Genomic DNA, 17362 nt, shown 5'->3' with positions numbered 1-17362 from the left:
GAAGGTCATTCCAGAGGGTCGGGCCCATCACAGAGAAGGCCCTTCCCCTAGGCGCCGCCCGCTGGCACAGCCTAGTGGACGGCACCCGGAGGAGTCCCTCTCTGTGTGAGCCAATGATGTTGATGGGGATTTAATATGATTCATGTATGGACTCACATGAGTAGTTGTTTATCTTAGAAAAAATTGATTTGGATTGAAAATTCAATATTAACTGCAGAAGAAAAGTTTGCATTCAAAGCTTTGCGGCTGGTCTTTTTTCTCCCATCTGTATTTTAAAGGAAGCCAGTAATTTTCCTCTATCTTGAATTGAACAATATTTTACTTCCAATATTTTTTGTTTATTTGTTTATTTAGCATATGACATATTGTGCATGGACTAGCAATATATTTATTTATATAATTTCATTTCTATGCCACTCATATCACTGCAACAGTGACTGTAGGTGGCTTACAAGGCAATAAAAAGTTAAAAAGTACTAAAAGCAATTAAAAATTAGAAAAATTAAATATCTCAAAAATTGATCCAGATGTGTTCCATTAATTGGTGTTCAAGTCATATCCAAAACATTCAGAATTGCTATTCAATGATATAATCTCAATATAATGAACAACTAGAATTCGTTTATTTTCCTTAACTGAAAACCTGACAACCACATTAGAAATGAGACAGAAAGTTGCCTGCCCAAATGTGGAAACAAATTTGATAAAGGAACAATATCATTAGATAACAGTGGAGAGATTCAACTAGTAGTGATAGTTCTTCATTGAGATATTGAAACCCACTTTCTAATTGAAATTAGTTAACGTTAAATCACTTTTCTCCTGTTTGAGTAAGTCTTTGGTTTCTATGTAAGACCCAAAGATAAGTGACATACTTACTTCATTATTTTAAGTAAAATCAAGGTTTGGTATTATTTTTTTAAGGAAAGAAAACATGTTATCTTATACAGTATCACCAGGCAACATATGATCACAGTTGTTGTACTTTAAGTTGGAAACTATTTTTATGGATAAAAGTAAAATTCCAGATGGTTTTTAAAAACTGCTGTGGATCAGTTCTTTGGGAATGAAAGGAAGTTAATGCACCAGACCAAAATATTCACTACAAAATATTCTTAACTGTTCCAGTAATTTCAATACTACCCTGTTTCCCCGAAAATAAGTTCTTCCTGGATAATAAGCCCAATTGGGCTTTTGAGCGCATGTGCCCCCCAAAATAAGCCCACCCCAAAAGTATTGCAACACAGCAACAGCCATGTGGTGACCACGCTCGCTGCCTCCCGCACCTCAAAAATAATAAGACCTCCCAAAAAATAAGGCCAAGCGGTTATTTCGTGGGTCAAAACAAAATAAGACCCTGTCTTATTTTCAGGGAAACACGGTATGTAATATACTATTCGAAGGAGAACATTTATAGCATTCTTAAATATAAAGCTCAGAACTCAGAAACGATTTTCATCAAACTTTAAGCACTGTTTTCTCCCAAGTAAAATTGCCTGAAACTGTTTACATAGACATTTATGATGCACAATATCGTAAATACAATTTATGATAAATACAGGTAGTCCTTGACTTACAATCACAATTGAGGCAAAAAAAATTTTTTTGCTAAGCGAGACATTTGTTTAGTGAATTTTGCCCCATTTGACAACCTTTCTTACCACAGTTGTTAAGTGAATCCCTACAGTTGTTAAGTTAGTAACATAGTTGTTAAGTGAATCTGGATTTCCCATGGACTTTGCTTGTCAAAAGGTTGCAAAAGGTGATCACATGACCCTGGGACACTGTAACCATCATAAATATGAGTCAATTGTCAAGTATCTGAATTTTAATCACAGGAATGCTGCAATGGTCATAAGTGTGAAAAATGGTCATAAGTCACTTTTTTAAGTACTGTTGTAACTTTGGTCACTAAATGAAATGTTGTAAGCCAAGCACTACTGGTAAAATCACATCAGGAAAAAGAGATAAATTCTAACAATACCTCTCAATGATTCACAAATACTCTGTAGAATAACTATATACCATATTTTGGAGTATAAGACGCACCAAGGTTTTGAAAAGGTAAATTTAAAAAAAAGTAGGTAGGTAGATAGAGGGAGAGGGAGAGAAAGAAATAGAGAAATACAGTAGGTAGGTAGGGAGAGAGGGGGGTGTAGGTAGATAGGTAGAGGGATAGAGAAATAGAAAGAGATAGAGAGAGAGAGAAATACAGTAGGTAGGTAGGGAGAGAGGGAGAGAGTAGGTAGGTAGGTAGGTAGGTAGGGAGAGGGATACAGAGAGAGAAATACAGTAGATAGGTTGGGAGAGAGAGTGAGAGTAGGTAGGTAAGTAGGTAGGCAGAGGGATACAGAGAGAGAGAGAAAGAACTACAAGAGGGAGGGAGGGAGAGGGAGAGAATAGGTAGGTAGGTAGATGTTTCCAGGTGTATTTACCCATGTGCTGGAGAAGGAAATTGCTGACAATCTGCAGCACCTAAGACTTGTTTCTGCTGGCACAGCACTTGATCAATCTAATTCTCATCAATCACTCTAAATAAAGAGCTTACTGAAAGGGGGAAAAAAAGTTTTTGCATTCTGAAAACTTACCCAAAACGGGTTGTTTTTCGCAAAAACGGGCTGGGTGTTTTTTTTTTAAAAAAAGGCATGAATAGCCTTAGGGGGGACAAAAACAAGCAAAAAACAGCCCATTTTTCATGAAAACGAACCCTTTTTTGTCAAAAAAAAATTGCGCGCATAGCCTTATGGAGGCTTATAGAGTGCTGCTGGGGGTTGGGGGGGCAAAAAAGGCCCGTCTTTTGCTCATTTCTGCCCTCCCCAGCCCCCAGGAGCTCTCTGAAAGCCTTCATAAGGGTATGCATGGTCATTTTTGTGAAGGGGTGGGGCTTCGAGAGGCAAAAAAAATGCTGTATTCGATGTATAAGACGCACCCAGATTTTGAGCCTCTTTTTTGAGGAAAAAGGTGCATCTTATACTCTGAAAAATACGGTATATATTCTCTCTGTAATATATTGAATAAATAGATCAAGGAAAGCATATCATAAAAGGTCTGGTTGAAAAAACTGTTTTCAGAAATTAACAGGCAATCTTCTCCAATACGTTGCTTTCCAGATTTGTCAAAATATAAACTGGATTACATTGGCAGAGCCAGTGACCATGATAACCAAGTTGTAGTCTAAGATAATCATAGTTGGAAAGCATCTTCTGAGTCAAGAAACACTGTACATGGCCCATCTTTATTCTAAGTTTAACGCCATTATTAACACTATTATTTTTTAAATGTATATTTTAGCATTAGCAAATATTACAGCAACAGCAATTTGAATTTCTGTTGTAGTTTTATACATACATATATCTACTTGCATTGTTCATTACATTATTTTACTTAAACATCCGTTAATGAAAATGCAATATGTTAGTTTTAAAATACCAATAATTTTGATGTCAGAAAATAAGTGGCAGTTGTTGCTTTTCAAAGCCTCTTGTGAGCTATTATTAAAGGGAATGTGGTGTATAATAAAATCAGTTATTTTTTTCTTCCTCCTTGAATTCAATAAAATTCAGAGCTAGGATATGTTTCTGTGGACAAAGACAGAGATACAAATCCAATTTTCATGTTATAGCTCTTTTTCTTTAAAAAAAAATTTTTAAACACACCCATTTTGGGATTTCCTAGTGGTCTCCCTTCCAAATTCTAATCAAATACAAACCCTGCTTAAAGACCCAAGGACACATTAAAAAGGGATACTATTTTGCCATATGTAACATTGATTCTTGGGTTGGGTCAGCAAGACTGTATTTTCTGTTTGTTTGTTTTTACCCCCCAAAAGGGGAACCTACCTCTCTTGTAATCTGAAGCATGAATCGTTGTCACCTAGGCATCTAATGCAAGTTTTATACAGTCTAGTTCTGTGTATTTTATGCTCCACACCCTGTATTTGGCTTTTAACTATATTTTAAATAATTCAAAGTCCTTTTTATTGTAGCAGAGTCATGGACCCCCTTTTGTTGTGGTTGTTATTGTTAGTTGCAAAGTCATGTTCAACTCAACGCGACCCCATGGACAACATTCCTCCAGGCCTTCCTGTATTCTACCATTCTCTGGAGTCAATTTAAGCTCATGCTGACTGCGTTAGGGACTCTATCCAGCCACCTCATTCTCTGTCGTCCCCTTCTTCTTTTGCCCTCAGTCTTTCCCAGCATTAGGCTCTTCTCCAGTGAGTCCTTCCTTCTCATTAGGTGGCCAAAGTATTTGAGTTTCACCTTTAGGATCTGGCCTTCTAAAGAGCACTCAGGGTTGATCTTCTCTAGGACTGACTGGTTTGATCACCTTGCAGTCCAAGGGATTCGCAGGAGTCTTCTCCAGCACCATAGCTCAAAGGCCCACTTTACCAAGAGCTAAATGGCCAATGAGCCTTAGAAATCTGCATGAATTGTCAGTGTTGATGTGTAATAAAAAATATCCTCTACGTAACACACTGTGGGTGGGTTATTTTATGTTGCTTGGTGAGATGGGTGGTTGCTAAATTTCATATATAAATATATACATATATATAAATTGATCCAAGTGTTCCTTATATCTTCACAATAGATGCTGTTCCACCCATTATACATTTATTTGGAAGGATGATAGAAATGATTTGCTTTTCCTAAAACTAACAAATTATCTGGAGCCAGCTATAATTTTATCTCAAATCCAATGTGGTGAAATGATACAACTGAAAGAAGAACATGTGGGATTGAATCTGTTTATATGTGTGTGTGATTATTGTAGAAGTCTTTCTTCCACAAAATGTGGGCAAGGTTGAAGAAATCTGGAACCAGTTTAATTACAATGAAAATTAGTCTGTTCCCTCTCTTATAATTTCTATTCTTCTTATACATATATTTACCCTTAAGCCACATAATTGAACTGTTCTTATTGTTCCTGGGTTTCCAATTGTGGTAAAGTATTCTGTCTGTTGCTGGCATACCATAAGGTCTGCTTATGCTTAAAATATTATTTTATGAACTTTGTACAGTTTCCTCGCGAATCATTTTCAGGCATTGCTGTGTTTTCTGCATTTATTAATTTAGAAAATCTTATAACTCTTATGAGAGATTCTGAGATCACACTACACTTGCAATTTTGTTTGTACACTTCAATTTGCACAAGAGTATTGGACTACAATACAATACAATAGTAGAGTTGGAAGGGACCTTGGAAGTCTTCTAGTCCAACCCCCTGCCTAGGCAGGAAACCCTATACCGTTTCAGACAAATAGCTATCCAACATCTTCTTAAAGACTTCCAGTGTTGGGGCATTCACAACTTCTGGAGGCAAGCTGTTCCACTGATTAATTGTTCTAACTGTCAGGAAGTTTCTCCTCAGTTCTAAGTTGCTTCTCTCCTTGATTAGTTTCCACCCATTGCTTCTTGTTCTGTCCTCAGGTGCCTTGGAGAATAGCTTGACTCCCTCTTCTTTGTGGCAACCCCTGAGATATTGGAACACTGCTATCATGTCTCCCCTGGTCCTTCTTTCTCTTAAGCTAGACATACCTAGTTCCTGCAACCGTTCTTCATATGTTTTAGTCTCCAGTCCCCTAATCATCTTTGTTGCTCTTCTCTGCACTCTTTCTAGAGTCTCCACATCTTTTTTACATCATGGCGACCAAAACTGAATGCAGTATTCCAAGTGTGGCCTCACCAAGGCATTATAAAGTGGTATTAACTATCTTGAAGATATTTTGGGATGAGGAAAGAAGAAGACTTTTTCAATGGAAACAGTTTCCATTAATGGAAATATACATTTGATATCAGGTCTTTTTTTCTGTCCTCCCAAATTTCTTCTCGAAGATTAATTATTCTATTCTATTCTATTCTGTTCTGCTCTATTCTATTCTATTCAGTAGTACCCAAATACAAATACTCCTGAAGATAACAGAAAGCCCCCACATATACAAAAGATTCTTAGATATTTTTGTAGAAGCTGTTCATGTTGTAGATAAGACAAGATATGTTAGTGAATTAAAATGTCACTACTTCACATATGAATGTCCATTATGCACTCATATAAATCTCCTCACTAGGGATTCTGTATGGATTTTATGGTATTCTGAAGCTGATTGGATGGGAAAAAACCGATTAAGGAAACAGGCTGTATTGCCATATTTTACTTGCATCTACTAACATATAGAAATCATATGTTAGAAAAGAATATTTGTAGCTCAGGGTCGAACTGTGGATTTCTTGGTGCTCTCTGAGCTTGTTTTCTTGCAGAGGTTTCTTTCACACTCCCTTCTAAAACTGATGATGTTACCTAGTTGGATAAATAAATGTCTGCAAGAAAGTAACCAAACTCAGAGAGAGCCAGAGAGCCCACAAATCACACATTGTTCTGAATTTAAATTGGGAAATTATACTTTTTAGTTTTGTTTACATTTGTAACTTTTTTTTTTTGCTGTCTTCTTTTAACATTTTCTTTGCTGATCCTGATTTTATTTGACCAAAACATTTTTTTTCTTGCTTAACAATGCTGCCTACTCGTCTATTCTTAAATGGGTAATTTAATAAATATGTAGTATTTTGTGTAGATATCACCATTGATTTTTTTTCTTCTGCAAAACCACGTCTGTTTGTGCCAATTTTTCTCTATGTTCGCCAACTAATTTCCTGGAACCTTATTTCTCAGTTACTCATTCTGCACCCTAAATGGACTCTGCCCATTCCTTGCTTAATGGTAATAGCAACAGAATAAGCAACATTAATTTTAGTGAAAGAATCTCAGATTCATTTAAGTCAGGGAGAAAAATTATCTATCTTCACCAACAAATTTCCAGGAGTCTCATTGCTCAATTACTCATCCCCACCCCCCAAAAAACCTGGACTCTGCCTTTCCATTATTTAACATAAATAACAGCCAAATTAGCATTAATTTTAATGAAAGAATCTAAGATTCATTTAAGTCATGGAGAAAAACAGATAAACATCCTAAATGAATGTGCCTTACAATAGCTACTCTTGCAAACACTAGAGACTTGCCAATTTACACATAATCCTAACTGGTGACCATTGTTAAGAAATGTATGACAAAATAATACAAAAAGGTACAATAAGATGTCATTTAAATATATTTGAAAGGCCAGAAAGTGGGCATTTAGAAGACAAAATAATGAAAAGGAACATTGAAGAAGTTATGAATTATTTGCATCTGCCTTTAAAACGGAAGATATGGAACATATAGTTATGGAAGGAATCGCAACAATGGAAACAAATAAAGATAGAGACAAAATACATTTTAGGACATTTTGAAAGACTGCAGCAGAATAAAACAGAATTCCTGTGGCACCCTCCCATATAGTTTTAACTCAAAAGTAAAATTGCTGACCTCCTAGTAAAAACTAGTAATTTCTTGTCTTGATCAGACTTATGACGATCATCTTTGCAAGATATCACAAATTTCTGACTGATATAAACTGTTTTTGCATTAGCCCCACATTCTTGTGCTGGTTTCTCTAAGCTAATTTGATAAAATGGCCCATGGCTGTAGATCCAAGCATCATTGCATTGCTCTTATTTCTCTACAGAATGGAAGACAAATCTAGCATAATCCTTGGGTTTATTGTCTTGTAATGTATTTTTAGCAGCATAGTGTTAGCATTGCTTTTAATTCACCTTTAGGTTTTACTCCCTAGTACTGTACTTCAATATCTAATATAGTTTGAGAAAACAATTGAAAGAATATGCTTCTCTGTGGTATATAATCCTATGCTGTTTGACCTTCAAGAATTATATTATAGCATTGTGTCCATAGGTTTAAACAATGCTATGAAAATAATATATTTTACATTTCAAAATTAGTACGTTTCTGAAATAGCAAGGCATCTGTTTATGCTGGAAAGGGTAATATGTATTTCAGCTTGTTATGAATCATGTCTTGATTGTATTTCATCAATGAACAAGACAGTCTTTAATTCTTACTAATTTAGGCAGGACAGGTGGACTGTAATTTTACAGGCACTAGTTTAAGCTTGCAAACAGTGTTCCTTTGTTCATGTGAAATAAACAGAATACATATGGATTGATGTACCCCTGAAAAGAAACTGAACTGTGCAATTTTCTGTCTGGATGCAGATGATTCAGATGTACGGAGAAGGTCAACACTTTTGATGTCAAAACAGGTTGTTTCCTCCTTGCCTAAGTGCTTTCAAAATGAATGAAGCCTACTTGTTTGCATCTCTATCTTATTTCTCTTGGTCTGAAACCTAGATATTTTAAATGGGGGTAGGAGGAGTTGGAAGTGATTTATATAGGCTTATAAAATAGCAGTAAGGAAACAATCTTATCAGAGTCATCTTTGGAAGAAAAAGGAAGTGGATTGCATTCCTGAGAACTGGCTCGGTTCTAAGTCTCATATTGTTTTCTTACAACACCTTTAGTGTTAGTTTGGCTTTTCAAAAGGTATCTGTTTACATGAAGGCAGTTTCTAACAAAAAAAGCGAGGTTCTGAAATAATTACTTTGCTGAAACATTTTAAAGATGATGTGATTGTATTTGCTTACATGTGATATTCAAAAGTGCAGTGACGTCCATGTACAGTTAGATACTTCAAACAAATTTAAACCAAAGAGTGCCTTGGAATCCACCATTTCTTTAATAATAAGAAAAATTCTACCCGCACTGTAAAGGTTCTCCAAGGCATATTTCTCTTCTTTCTGGCAAAATTATTTTATAATTTATAACAATTTATAATTATAAACTTTATAATTTATAAGTCAGATTATGCTCAAAATACAAGCGTCTGAAAGTACATGTATGAATGTTTTATATCCTATATTCTGAGTAATTAGCAGCCACCAATTATGTACTGAATCAGTATTGAACTATGGAAGCTGAGGAAGACTCTGGGAGGTGTTCGGTCAGAGCAGGGACTGGAGAGGCCTGTTGGCCACCAGGTGGCATCTGAGCCAGGGAGCAGTGAGGAAGAACAGGGGGAGCTTGTCCCTGACATACGGATGCGGAAGGCTGATAGGAGAAGGCAGCAGCTGTGGAAACAGGCTCGCAGAAGGAAATAGGACACAGGTGGTTATTGATTGGCCCCTCCCAGAGAGCTTATAGGTGGAGCGATGGGAGGGGAATTTTGCAGGAAACATCAGTTTAAGTTTGAAGAAGTCAGTGAATTCCGTGAGTCTGGTTTTTCATAGAAATAAGTTTCTGGGCTCGTAGCCAAGGGGTGGCTTATCTACTTCATTAGTCGTGGCAGATGGCCAAGCGGCATCAGTATAATTTGGAGGCTTGGGGGACAGAACAGATAGACCTTGACTGATAGCCAATGACATAGTGACCACTCAACATTATCTTAGACCCAGAAAAGGTACTTAATCTGGATTCAGAAAGTTCCAATGGCTGCCACCCCACATCACATCCTCCCTGTAGTCATATGGTTGCATTTTGAGTGTTTGGCACCTGGCCTGTACTAACAGCTATTTGTTGCATCCTGCAGTCACATGACCATGATTTATGACATTTTTAGTTGGAAATCTCCATTTACTTATGAATTCTGAGTTCAGAATTCTTAACTGCAATTTTTGCTTAACGATGTGGATTCATTTAATGACCATGGTAATTCTCTCAATGACTGCCCCCCCAAAATGTCCTAAAATTGAATCAGTCATATCAATAAGTCACCTGCATAAAAACTGATATGTCTTACAATCGCAATTCCAGCTCAGTTAAAGTCGTAAGTCAAAGACTACTTACAGATCTTTCAATAAGGCTCACATCTTTTCTATTACAGATAGTTATTGGAAAGGTCCTGCCTGATTTTAGTTTCCAGGCTAGAGACATCTTTCTCTCTCTATGAGGCAGGGGCATCTGCCTACGGAGAGACAACAAAAGCCAAGTTGACAGTGGTAACTGCATAGCTGAAGCCTTACCCATTTTTATGTGTGACATAGTGTACGATGCATATTACAAGACAGGGCTTTGGAGATAGATGCCATTTTGGCTTTTCTGACCCTTCCTGTAGACATCACAGGACTGTTAAGCTAACCTATGACTAACACTGAGTTTCAAAGCCAAAGAAAAAGCACTCAACACACCGTGTTCCAGAAGACCTTCTCTTCATAGCCACTAAAGAGGCTCAATCTATTTCTTTTTCTAGCCTGTAACAGCATTGAAGGTTGTGGTGGAGATTCTGCATTAATATTTTCCATATGCTGTATAGTAAATAATATCTGGGTCTATTTTATGTGAAATTGCTGACTATGCTAATTGCATGTCCGCTACGACATCTGTATTTTTTAATTTATATTATTTGTTCAGCTGACTTTCATTTAAAAACCTTTGAGGTTTAAAACTTAGCCCATTACTTTTTCCAGCAACAAAACACACAGACATTGCAGTTCTGCTGTTTCTTTCCTCCTTTCTGTTGCTGATTCAGTAGCTCCATTTGTTGGGACATGTGAAACAGAAAATTGTGGTATAGAGTTCATGTAGTCAAATATCAAACATCATTGCTTTGCTTCTAATCTGGAATGCAGGGGCTCAAAACCGTGGCTTCCAGATGGATTAAACGTCAAGACTCATAATTCCTACGACATGAGGATTCAAGTCCAGCAGGTTAAGAAATGTGTTTCTAATTATGAGGGTAGTAGTATTTGCACCACAAATAATACATAGCAACCTCAATAGTTGCAGTAAGTAGTCATTACTTGAGGTGTCCATTAGTCTTCTCACCTTTTTAGAGTGGTCATTGTAGGCATTCATCAGTTATCCCCACTTAGAGAGAGTTATTTTTCTATGCTTGAGAAATACATGAACCAAGCAAACTTGCTACTGGACACAGTACAGAACTGGGAATTTGAGGAAAGTAAGCCTACTGGGAATAATGGGACAAAATGGATCTTAGCCTATGTTCAATTGTGAAGAGACAAACAGAACTTAGGGGCTCAGATTTATTACCCACACCAGTTATCTTGACTCATAGCAGTGAGTCTATGACAGTGGTGGATTCCAGATCCCGTTCCAACAAGTACGGTTGGAACGGGCCCGGCGTCACCCACATGGACGCACGCTGTGCGCAAATGTGTTGTACTTGCCTGCGATGCTTCCGCAAGTCTCCGCAACGCTCCAGCTGCTTGGCAGAGCGTCGTGCAGGCGCCATACGCGCCATGAGCATGCGCAGAAGCACCAGAGGCTTAAAGGACAGGTAAGGAGCTCGGGCAGGCGGGTAGGCCCTCCAGAGCACCTAATCGGAACAGTACCCGGTGCTCCGGGCAGGCTCCGGTACGCCTATACCGAGATGTACCGCCTGCAACCCACCACCGATCTATAAGCAGTTTCACTCCTTATAAAATTGAATATAAGTTGAATATGGTTAGAAGATTAGTAGCTGCAACCATATAGTTTTCAATGTTCTTCTTTGACCTGTATGAGATTAATAAGGTTGCAAATCCAATATCACCGCTCTTGTGAATTATCTTGCTTATCTTTGGCACTGACTATTATGATATTAATCTTTGTTGCACTGGTTTATTCTGAACTGTTTGCATTTTGTAGTCTACAAGTTGCAAACATATCATGCATCTGGAAATTAAAGAAAATGTTTAAAGCTCTGGGCTATGCAACTACTGTTCCATTAGTTCATTAGCTATGTTCCAAAATATAATTTACATTATATAAACTGTATGAAGAAAAAAAGACGTAAGCAAGAAAAAATGTTTGGGATGACAAGAAGAAACCAAAATGGATGTATATTTACTCCCAGCAACCTAGTTTTGGCATGTATCGTGGGTTGGCAAAAGCCAATTCCAGACATGGCAATGTTTCTAAAATCTGAGGAACATCTATTTAAACTCTTAGCTTTCTACAGGTTCTGGAAAAATAATGAATTTTCAAATGATATAACATGTTGGCTTGGTTAAACATACTTTCCATTTCCTCAACTACACCAAGAATAAATATGGTGTCTGTAACATGCTATTTTTTAACCCAACTTAAGAGCCGAAGAATCTGTTGCTTTCCCTTTAATTGCTACTTCGTTGCAATCACACAAGCTGATTGAATTTCCTTACTTTAGAAAAAAAATGTTGACTTTTTAAATACTTTGATACTCAAGTTAGGCAACATATTTTAAGGTCTATTGGAGTGTTCATGGTTTTTCTTTTAAAATTGAGCTCAAAATACTCTTCCATTTAACCTGACTCTAAATTAAATGAATATATTCATCCAATCCACTGTAATTATAAATGGCATTATTCATATAATACAAGATGATTCTATGTCAGAGGCCTGTACTCCTTGCCGCACACAATAATTTAGTCAGGAATTAACATTCTGATAGATTTCTTGTTCATCTCTTCCGTTCTGCCTATTCTGCTGGTGTTTACTGTATGAAAACAGTATCCTTTAAAGGAGTATCATAGCGGTAAGTAATCCTAGTAATTCAAATCAGCAGAGCCAGAACTTACCATCTGTAACAACTGAGCCGTAATGAAAAAGATGAACAGAATCCATCAGATTACACAATCATACAGCGATAGTTAAATTTGTATTATACACACTGTAAATCACCGGTGTCAAACTCAATCGCGTCACATGACATATCACAACATTTTTTGCCTTTGTAGAGCTGGGGTGGGTGTGGCCTGCATGTGACGCATCTGGCCACCAGTTTGACACCCCTGCTGTAAATGAATCATTTACATCCTTTGGATATAATCACTATTCATCTCTTACTGTCTTCTGCAATACGGTTTCACTTTGTCTTAACTAAGCCCTAATAATTGACAGTGCTTATGCAGCTTCAGTGATCTGATCAAGAAATAAGGGGAAATGGTCTTTATACTAAGGACCTACTCATATATATAAAATAGCACTTTTATTCATCAAGTTAGTGTGGTTCATAAAAAGGATCTTAGTCCGGCAGAAAAGCGGGTGCCTGGTAACCCTCTTGTGTGCACCCAAATTCCTGCAGGAGTTGGGGAGTCAAACATTAAACTGATCCAACATTGAGTTTTCCATGCAAGATACTTTGACTACCCAAATGTTATGCAAATATCCCTTCAATGTCTTCTCATTCAAATTGTTGATCATCACGGGAATTTTGTAAAACCATGAGAGATCTGACAGCTGGCTTGCCATGATCTACTGGCCTTCTTGGAAACCCTTTGGTAAACAAAAGATGGAGCCTGGAAAATCCTATAAAAATTAAAGACTTTTGTTTCCTCAGCGGAAACAAAGTGGAAAAAGATTTGAGCCAAATCAGACACATGGGATGGATATCCTAACAATCCTTTGCCTCTCTCCCCTATAAAAAGGAGAGAGAGAAAAGGGGATTTGCTTCTGTATTTGGCTTTCTTGTTTTGCTTGAGATTCTCTTTCCTGCTTGGGTAGCATTTTATGCCAGGAGGGCAGACTGGAACTGCCAGAACAAATTGTTGTTCTTCCTGTCTTCCTTTCCTCCTTTATCCCAAAATGTACTCCTTGTTCTTCCCAGACCCTCACCTTTCATTTTCTTCTCTTTTCCAAGTGAAGCTGTTCTTGTTGCTAGACATGCCCACATATGTCATGCATCTGTGGTCATGTTTACATAGGAGTATGTATTTTAAACCTCCAGTCTTCTACGTGTGTCTGGAAGCCTCGTAGTTTTTATTCTTCTTAAAGGCTCTTGCCTTGATCAGAGGCATTGCAGTGAATGTAATTTTATTTATTTATTTATTTTACTGCTGTCTTTTTAAGGGGAATTCTGTCTATGTTCCATTAAACTTAAAAACCTATCAGTTCCTTTGCCAGCTTCCTTTCTCTGATGTTCCCATCTGGTTGTCTTTTGCTTCTTGCACTTATTTTAATACATCATGCTATATGCCATTCCTTTGTGTTATTATCCATCCATCCATTCCTTAAACTTGTATTTTGTTGTAAGCCCATGATTCTTGGCAATCTATAGCATATACCGGATAATTAAAAATTCTAATATCTGTGGTGTAATCTTAAAATCAGTACATCATAATACCCCAGCATAAGAAAGAGACAATGAAACGAATGAATGTATCAGTCCATTGAAACCAAGCATTGACTGAAAAGCAGTGCCTTCTAACTTCATTCCCCTCACTTCCTAGAAGAGATCAAAAGACCCCGTTCTTACAGTGTCTAATGTGTTGGGTTGATTCTGACCCTGGAGGTACCAAGCTTGTTAAGATGTGCTCACTGGCCATTTCTTTATTGTCTAGTCTTTTCATATTAACTGCTTAAGATTGTGTTGGCTTGTTGATTGAAGGTTTTGAATAGTAAATAGCTGTTGGATTGTCTTGTACACCACTACCTCATATATTCTTTCATATTGATGTATGGCTATCTTGTCTATTCATAGCAAGATTATAAGAATTATGATCTAATGATCAAAACCTAATTTCAGCTTTTGGGATACCCAATAGGAACCTCTTTATTTTCACTAGTATGCCTGTTTGAGTTACCCTATTTCAGTTCTCGGAGCAGCCCCCAAGCTTTCTTCCGGTAAAAGATAAAACTTTCCATGTCCAGTTGTGTCCGAATCTTGGGCATGGTGCTCATTTCCATTTCTTGGCTGAGGAAGCCAGCACTGTCTGAAGACATTTTCCATGGCCAGCAAGACTATGCACCAAAGGCACACAGAATGCTGTTGTTACCTTCCCACCAAAATGGTACCTATTTATCTACTTGCATTTGCATGCTTTTGAACTGCTAGGTAGGCAGCAACTAGGGCAGGAATGGGAGTTCAGCCTGTTGTACAGTGCTTGGGTCTTGAAGCTAGGCTGTCAGCCTTCATCTTTAACCACTGAGCCACCATACCCCTTTCTTCCTGTACTTCTGTTATAAAATACAACATTCATTAGATTTTTTTTTGTATTCAAATCTCGCATTTATTTCATTTTTTTCTTGAAAGAAGCAAAACGTTCATACATCTAAAACAACAGACTAAGTCATTATAGTTGGCTATCTATCACTCATGTCCTATTAATTTTATTAGAATTTTAACTAGATGTCAGGGAGATTTATCTATGTGGTCATCAAGATTCAATTACTTGAAAGCACATAAGTAGTCAACTGGAAAGTGAATGGTTATAAGTACAGGTAGATTATCCATTTTGAAGCACCAATAAAATCTATATCTCTACAACCAGCTCTCCTAGCCAGTATACGCAGAAGTCAAGTGACAAAGTTATCAGCCTGTTTCAGTTATCCTGAGATGAATTATTCTTCCAATATTGCTAATAAAAATAAAGCAAACATCTTAATACATCCTTTGACATATTCATGATCGGGATGTCAATGCAATAAATGTTGTTACTTAAGAGGTTACATTTCATCAACTCTATTGTACATAAACTAATTAGCTGCATGTGTTATAAAAGTTGCACTTTTTGTAGTATCTCATTTATATTTGACCACTGTATAGAATATACCATTTATCTTTTATTTTTTATAGAATAAGTATCCAGATGTTGTAGCACTTCCTGAAGGATTACATGGAGATTACATGCTCTTAAGGAGCACTCAACTTCCCGAGTAAGGCAACTTAATTGATTCATATTGATCTGTGGGGGCAGATATGTATAGAAGCTGTGGTGCAGTGGCATAATAGCAGTAGCCATATTTTTCTCATTCAAAGACCCCCAAGGATATTAAAGCAATGTACTTAAGGGAAAGCGAGAACAACTGTGAACCTTGCTAAGAACCAGGGTCTTTCACAAGCCATAAAGAAGCACATTTCAGATCTCCTATTTATCACCTGCAGTATAGCTTAAAATATTGAAAATATTCACTCTGTATGCAAAAATCTCTATACTGTTTAAAACATGCAAAACCATAAATTTAGAACATAGAATAAAAGAGTTGGAAAGGACCCCAGAGATGTTCTAGTCCAACCCCCTGATCAAGCAGAAGACCCTATTTCAGCGATGGCTAACCTTTTTGTCGTGTGCCAAAAGCACACCTGTAATACAATGCACTTGCCCTCCGCCCCCTCCACGCATGCACGCACAACCCCCTGCATGCGCCCCATCCCCTGCATATGCACGTGCAACCCCCTGCACTCCCCCCCGCTCCCCCACATGTATGCATGACCCCTGCACAGGTGTTTGCACCCCGCGCATGCACGTGCACCACCACCCCATGTGTGGTGGAGCTGAGCTGGGGCGACAGTTCACGTGCCCACAGAGAGGGCTCTGCATGCCACAGGTTCGCCATCCTGGCCCTATATCATTTCAGACAATTTGTTGTCCAGTCTCTTTTTGAAAGCCTTCAGATAGAGCACATGCAACTTCTGAAAGCAGGTGATTCCATTGCTTAATTGGTCTCACCATTAGGAAATTTCTCCTTAGTTCTAGGTTGCTTCTCTCCTTGGTTAGTTTCCATCCATTTTTTCTTGTCTTGCCTTTAATACAGCTTGAGACTACCATAGAGATCATTTGGTGTCACCCAATCTAGGACATGTAGAAGCTGCTCTCTAAATACAACTTACAGATCCTTTTGTAAAGGTCTGAAATAGTAATGATGATGGGCTTTATTACAGCATCTATGTAATTTTCCAAGCCCTTCCAGAAATTCCTGATTTCTCTTATAAAGCATGAAAGAATGCAATAAGAGTAGCAGTTATCCTTCATTTGGTATCATTCAATAGGAAACATTATAGCTTGAATTTTTTTAAAAAAATATATTCTTTATCTATATTTATTCAATTTCTATAGCCACCTGACTCAAACAAGTGACTCTGGGGAGCTTGCTTATACTAAAATTACAAAGAAATTAAAAACATTAACACAGTAAAAACATTCAGAAAAAAATAAATACAAACTGCAGTTTATTTTAATAAATTGAAAGAAATAATTCCATGGCAGGAAAAGCGAATGGGAAAAGGAGCTCAAGATAGATGAGAGTTCTAAAAAATGATGACACTAAAGCAAAATGACACAATCCAAATAAGAAAGTAAGGTAGGGAAAGGATCTACAGCATAGTTTCTGGATTCTTTCCTTTCCTTGAGGGGCCTATGTTGTATCTATGTGAGCATTAGGAAGTTTAGGATAAGATACAGTCGCTTTCCTGCTACTCTGGTTATATGACAAGAGGAGGGCAACATTCTGAACCCCTGCCCAACTGCCTCTCATAGGGAGAAAATAATTTTTCTCCAGGGCCCCTGGCCTCACCCCATCCTCAAATTTGATCCAATTCTGTTGAGTATCCAGAGTTTTTGTACTGACAGATACAGATTCCAATCTCCTTCACACAACTTCTTTCTAGTTATCTTTTTGGTACAACTTTGTTAGGGGGGGAAAAATAAAGGAAATTAGAAAAGGCCAATATGCCTGCACCAAATTTAATTGAGGAACTGTGCGTTTTCAACGAT

The 17362-nt window shown here is 37.5% G+C and overlaps 1 protein-coding gene across 3 annotated transcripts in view; it reads left to right on the top strand.

The window, feature by feature from the left end:
- CENPP (centromere protein P) overlaps positions 1-17362 on the top strand; it is a 167612-nt gene that overhangs the window by 147034 nt on the left and 3216 nt on the right. For all 3 annotated transcript variants that reach the window (XM_081934919.1, XM_081934918.1, XM_081934917.1), the window contains exon 7: positions 15445-15524. In XM_081934919.1, coding sequence (XP_081791045.1) covers positions 15445-15524 — 80 coding nt within the window. The remainder of the gene's footprint in view (positions 1-15444; positions 15525-17362) is intronic.

The sequence above is a fragment of the Natrix helvetica genome (assembly GCF_964273705.1).
Source record: "Natrix helvetica genome assembly, chromosome: 1".
In the NCBI taxonomy this organism is placed as follows: Eukaryota; Metazoa; Chordata; class Lepidosauria; order Squamata; family Natricidae; genus Natrix; species Natrix helvetica.
This window is presented reverse-complemented; position numbering and strand designations above follow the sequence as displayed.